Below are 6,674 nucleotides of genomic sequence, written 5' to 3'. Positions count from 1 at the left end.
ATTGCATTTATTGATTTCCTTCAGTCTGAGCAGAGGATACTCTGAATGCTATAGGGGAGTTTTGTTTGTTAGTAAAAGGCGTGGTTTCAAAATGGAGTAAGATAGAAATCTCCTTTGGCAGCTTTTTATGAAATTATATCAGATATATTTCATCTCTCATCACTTTAGCTTTAAACTATTCTATATTATAATTTAAATTCTTTCGTCAGCTTCAAGAAGTAGGATTACAACCCAGCTCCTGTTCTCTAAAGCAGAGCAAGTGGCAGAAAACTTTGTTTTCACTATAACATGTGATTAGAAAACAGGACTTTGATGCAAAGGAGTAGATGAGTTTGGTTGTTATCACACATCCTGGAATAGAGGATCACTAGTCGACTTTAGAGAACTGTACCTCATGACTGGTGTTAATAAAGGAATTGGTGCAGTGTAGAAAGAAAGTGATTGAGAAAGAGAGCATGAAGTGGAAATAAAAAAAAAAAAAAGCAAGACAACAGCTACTCCTAGAAAAGAAGAATTAGCAGTTGTAGTAGAAGAACAAGAAAGAAGAAGTTGGTCTAAAGTTTTATTTCCTCAAGAGTTCTAAAACTCAAAATACCACTTCTTTTAAATCTCAGCATTTCAACTCTCTTAGCTGGAGTGGGTATTGTTGTTTCTGTTAAAGTAACAGAAGCAAAGAAGTTTTATTTGCAAAGCATAAAAGGGCTGTGGGGGTGGTGTGTCCAAGGAGGAGAAGAAGATAGAGAAGTAAAAGAAGAAGAATAGAAGGTTTGGTATAGAGATTTTTTATCTTACAAGGGGGTGGTGAGGGTGGTGTGGTTAGCTAAGTGATGCGTGCAGGAGGTGTTACGGTTCAGCAGACCCTCACATCAGAGGCTGCTTCAGTCCTCAAAAACTCACTAAGTTTGGCCAGGAGGAGGGGTCATGCTCAGATCACTCCACTCCATGTGGCTGCAACTTTGCTGAGCTCAAGAACAAGTCTTTTGAGAAGGGCTTGTCTCAAATCTCATCCTCATTCATCTTCACATCCACTTCAATGCAGAGCTCTTGAGCTTTGCTTCAATGTGTCTCTCAACAGGCTTCCAACTACACCAGGTCCACTTCTTCATGGACAACCATCTCTTTCTAATGCTCTCATTGCTGCACTCAAAAGAGCTCAAGCTCACCAAAGGAGAGGTTGCATTGAGCAACAACAACAACAGCCTCTTTTGGCTATTAAGGTAGAGCTAGAACAACTTATCATATCTATCTTAGATGACCCAAGTGTTAGTAGGGTAATGAGAGAAGCTGGCTTCTCTAGTACTTCTGTTAAGAACAACTTAGAGGACTGTTCAGTTTCTTCAGTGTTTCAGTGTTATAGTAATCTCCCATGCTCTCTTTCTCCAACTGAAACCCATAGAGATATCATTAACCCCAGCAGTTTCTGGCAGACTCATTTCTTGAACTGCTCTTCTGAGCAAACCCCACTTTTCTTTTCACCTCCAAAGAAACATTTAACCACACTTTTTAAAGATTCAACAAGTGACAAGGAGGAGGGTTTGAGGTTAATTGTGGAGGTGTTGCTAGGGAAAAAGAGGAGGAACACTGTCATAGTTGGGGACTCTTTGTCCACAACAGAAAGTCTAGTTGCAGACTTAATGGGAAAGGTGGAGAGAGGTGATGTTCCTGAGGAATTAAGATCAGTCCATTTTATTAAGTTCCAGTTCCCACCAGTGTCTTTCAAGTTCATGAAGAGAGAAGATGTGGAAATGAAGATTGAAGACTTGAAGAGGAAGGTAGGATCACTTGTATCAGAAGGGGGTGCTATCATATATGTTGGAGACTTGAAATGGACGGTTGAAGAAAGAGGTGGAGACAACCCTGCAGGTTACAGCTCAGTTGAGCATCTAGTTGCAGAGATAGGGAGACTACTCACTGATTATAGCAACTCAAATAGTAAAGTGTGGTTGATGGCCACAGCAAATTATCAGACTTACATGAAATGTCGTCAGATGAAACAACCCTCACTAGAGACTAAATGGGCTCTCCAAGCTGTTTCTGTTCCTACAGGTGGACTTGGTTTAAGCCTACATGCTTCAAGGTGAGCTAAGTCAGCTAACACATCTCTCATTTATTTATCTATTTTCCTATTTTCCTATTTTTATTTATTTTATTTTTCATTTTAATGTTCATACTTTGTACCTCATACACCTGGTGTTTAGATATTAATCTTTTATTCTTGACGTTGATGAGTAAGAATGACCCAGTAAAGTTCTTCTTCCCAAACTTTCATTGTTTGAGAGGTATTAGCAGTTTAACACTGTAAAAGCAAGCGTGGTAGAGACAGATAAAGGACAATGTCCTTTTCTTGCTTTGTTTTGTCAGACCATGCTCCTTAAGTTCTGAGCAAAAAAATATCCATAATCAGAATGAAAGGAAGACAAGAAAACAGTGACGAAAAATGGACTTCATCTGAAACTTTAAATTGATGTTCTGAAATAGAAGTCCCTGCATTTATGTGAAATCCCAAGCCCCATTTTGTCTGTATTTGATGGTACCTTTACTCAGTTTTTGAATGCAATATGTATGTCTGTGAAACAATTTGGCCTGAGAGAGGGAGAGGCATTGAAATCATTTTAATAAATATTATGAACTAGTTGTCTAAAGAGGAAATGTAACATTCTGACTGTAATCATAGATTATATTGGCACTATCTGATTGTAATTGCATATATGCCTTGTAGTGGCCTTGATTCAAGGATGACCCTTTTGCAAAATCCACCTCAAATGCTGGAAACAAAGCTTTCTGTCTGTGTGGAAGAACATGACAAGCTCACTTGCTGTGCTGAATGTACCTCAAATTTTGAAAAAGACGCAGTGTTTCTCAAATCAGGCCAGCAAAAAGCATCATCTTTATTTCTCAAAGACATGGACAAGGGTTCAACCAACTTGCCTTACTGGTTGCAACCAAATAAAAATGATTCACATTACAAGGTAATACAAAGTTAATTGACGAGCATATTCTGACTAAGTATCTCAATGCGAAGAAATCTTACAATACAATTCTACGACTTTCAGGACGAATTGATTGAGCTCAGGAGAAAATGGAATAGGTTATGCCACAGCCTGCACCATTCAAGGCCTAGCCAGATACACTCGCCTCCGTTATCATTCGATAGCCAAAGCTTAAGCAACAAGAGCTACAACTTCGCTTCACCTTACTCATGGTGGCCTGCTGGATCACAGAACAGCACCTTCCCTCAGTCAAATTCAATCTCCTTTACGGAATCCACACCAAGACCTGACCGAAGTACGGATTTTGTGCTTAAATTTGGAAATCAACAAGCTCGCTCCAATGGATTCGGTTTTGGTAATGGAACTTCCAAAGACCACCTTAATGGCCTGACCCTGGATTCCCTATTAAACAAAGAAAACAGGGATGAAAACATCACCCTTGCTCTTGGCACTTCTCTGTTTCCGGAGAAAACAGACTCAAGAGTACTGAGCAAGCAATTGCAAGAGAATGTGCCTTGGCAATCAGAAGCCACTCCTTCAATCATAGAAGCCTTACACAACTCGAAAACAACTAAGAACACTGGGATCTGGTTACTGATTGAGGGAGACGATTGGGTTGGAAAAAGGAGAACAGCACAAGTAATTGCGGGGTCAATTTATGGGTCTACTGCTAATCACGTTGTCCATATGAACATGAGAAGAGGCAATCAGATCACACCATGGTCTGAAATCCTTCTGACAGCATTAAGAAAGCAAGAAAGAAGTGTGGTTTTCATTGAAGAAATCGACTATGCTGATTCTGACTTTATTGATTTTCTTCATGATGCCTACAACTGCAATTTGGATGAACAGATTATGAGAAAGACCAGTTTTGCACAGGCTATATTTATAGTGGCTAAGGGTGATTCTACTCGCTGTGAGGGAAGGAACAAACTATGCGACGTCAATGTAGTCCAGATGAAGCTCCTGGTGAAAGAGTCAGTAGATGCAGAAGTCCTTGAATATGATCATAAGAGAAAAGCCGGGTGGGATACTTCGAACACGGTTAAGAATCAAAGAACATGTGACAAAGGGGACACTTCAACCAAAAAGGTATTCTCTAGGCAATCAAGCTCCAACACCCTCGACTTGAACATCTTAGCCGAGGAAGAGTACAATGAAGACGAAGAATTCAAATCAGTCCCCAGCGATCTTACTGAAGAAACTGCGACCAGTAGCAAATCCTTAAATGGTTTTCTATGCTTGATCGAACACCGATTTGTTTTCAACCAAAAGTCCACTCAGTTAAGCCAAATGACTGAGGACTTCATGTCTAAACTGAAACGTTCGTTCAAAGAGGTGTTTGGGAGTGAGAGCAAGGGTTGCTTTTCTGTTGATCAGTTGGTATTAGAAGAGATTGTAAATGGGTGGGGGTTTTTTCTTGCAAGCTTCCTTGAAAACTGGCTGAAAGACATTTTTCAAACAAGCTTACAAATGGTTAAAAGAGGCGGGAAAGAGGGAAGTGTTAGACTCTCTCTTGGAGGTAAAGAAGATAGTGGTTTGGATACTGGGTATATGGGTACAAATCTCCCTAGGACAATTGAAGTTGCTTTCATGGAATGAAAGGACTAGTTGTAAAGAACAAAATGGTTATAATGCCTTTGTGTAATCTAGCTGTTTATGTTCATGGGAGAATGTCCTCTTTTTTCTATTTCTTGCAGTGTTCTTCTCATCTCACTTGATTTCTTTCATAAATCCCCTTTGCCAAAGACAGATCAAGTCTCTAAAAAGAGGCACATCTTAAATCTGGCAATATTCATCTAGACATATCACATACTCTCTTTCAAACATCTTCACTTACTGCCTATTAGTACATTGGTTATATGCAGACCTGAAGAACATCTTTTTTAAAAGTAAACATCCAAAAAAAATGAATCTCTCTCAATACACTTAGGAAGTTAGAATTTAAGGGTTGCTTTTCTACTATGGAGCTATAGATCGAGCATCTCTTCTTGAAGGGTTTAAAGTGTTAAGATTTGTAAAAGCATTAGAATATAGCATTAAAGCTCTTATCCATCTATGCTACACCTATGTACTAAACACCTACGCTAAAAAAAATACTTGTTATGAAAATTTGAAGGCAGCTTTGCCTTGGGGTCTGTCTAGTCTATTTAAATCTACAATTAAATAAAGCCTTAGTGGGTATCAGGAACTTAATATGTTCCCAAAAATACTCTTTTTCATCTTTGTAAACAAAAGGTGAATGTGACACCATCTGTTCTGTTCAATACTTCAATCTACTTATCTACATCATTCGTATGCACATTATATAATACGAGTATTATGTTATGTCGAGTTTTCTGTCTTATAAAAAATTTATTTTTCAACAAAGAAATGAAAATACCATAGCAGAAACATTACCACATAGAACAAACTTCAAAGTACTGTATGTATTAGTATCAATAACTTTGAAAAGAGAATAGAGCCAAAGAGATGATACACAGTTTGAAAATGATTACGATGTCTAACCATGGTTTATCATCTCAGATACAAGTTTCAAGAGTGATCTGACCGTTCCCTTAGTACACTAGGATTAATATCCACATATAGCATTTTCTCTAAAACGTGGATCCACAATGATCAAGATATCATGTCTTACCGGCTTAACGTTAAGCAAAGATTAGTGACCCAAGTGGACAATGTTCAAATTATAGGGACGTGGAACTCACTCATCACTAAGGACACTTCCTTTCCCTTCTCTTCATTCTTTATACTCCTCCTCATCCACTCTTTTGACTACAATCAAAGACTATGGGTCATTATAACCAAGAAAGTAGTAATGATGAGGTTCTCCACACAAATACAAAAACGCATAACACTCTCCCTACACCATCTTCAAATAGTTTACTTTTTAACGCATTTAGCTTCTTTCTAAACAATGAATCATTACTTTTAACTTACCAGATCCACCAAATTTAAACAAATTTTAACAAGCGGCGGATATGGCCCATCTCCATAATAGGAGTCACTATAACCTTACCACATAAGATTTAATGATGACACTGTCCATAGAGTTATATAGCAAACCTTTGAAGTTCCCACTTCCCACCAAAAGAATGGGAAACTTTGAAACAAATTCTATCATATGAGAATGATTGATGCATAGAGTACTACTACTACAATCTGGTAACGATCACTATTGTACATCAACATATCGAGAATGGTTGTCAAAAATTAAAAATTAAAAATTAAAAATATGAAATAAGCATTCAGATGTCCAGGGCACCTGAACATTTGATCATACAAGAAATCCTTCTCCAACTATCAATTCAACCTAGTGACCTTCACCTAAGAGTGGATTCATTTTATCAGACCACTCACACTTCTTATTGATCCTCAATTCAAATCGAAAACGTAAACCTAGTCGAAGATTTACCTGTAGCTCTTGTAGGGAGTTGAACGCTAGATCAACTTTCTAAATGGGATTAGGTCAAGACACTAATTCACAGTTGCACACTACTGCTTGAATAAATTATTGTCCAACTATAGAGGTGGGTGGTTTTACACTTTCCAACAAACCAATTAAATTTTAAGAAAAAAATATATAGTTTTTAAGTATTAACATATACTCTATCCCACAATGGAGCCCTAAACCACAACAGTAGGTGTCTGATGGGTGCTCTTGTGAATCAGAGGCAATAAAAG

The 6,674-nt window shown here is 38.0% G+C and overlaps 1 protein-coding gene and 1 long non-coding RNA gene across 2 annotated transcripts; one reads left to right on the top strand and one right to left on the bottom strand.

Moving 5' to 3' along the window:
* Positions 1–317: 317 nt before the first annotated feature.
* Positions 318–4,678, top strand: LOC147509090 (protein SMAX1-LIKE 4-like). Its single transcript, XM_086601386.1, has 3 exons — positions 318–2,077; positions 2,720–2,969; positions 3,054–4,678. Exons 1-3 carry the CDS (start codon positions 828–830, stop codon positions 4,590–4,592), a joined length of 3,039 nt encoding a protein of 1,012 aa, XP_086457512.1. The 5' UTR covers positions 318–827; the 3' UTR covers positions 4,593–4,678.
* LOC147509089 (uncharacterized) lies at positions 3,432–6,551 on the bottom strand. Its single transcript, XR_015218358.1, has 2 exons — positions 6,406–6,551; positions 3,432–5,765 (listed from the first exon to the last, which is right to left on the bottom strand). It is a non-coding gene; the product is annotated as an uncharacterized LOC147509089 (long non-coding RNA).
* Between the last annotated feature and the right edge of the window lie 123 nt (positions 6,552–6,674).

This window comes from Coptis chinensis, chromosome 3, assembly GCF_015680905.1.
Source record: "Coptis chinensis isolate HL-2020 chromosome 3, ASM1568090v1, whole genome shotgun sequence".
Lineage (NCBI taxonomy): Eukaryota > Viridiplantae > Streptophyta > Magnoliopsida > Ranunculales > Ranunculaceae > Coptis > Coptis chinensis.
This window is presented reverse-complemented; position numbering and strand designations above follow the sequence as displayed.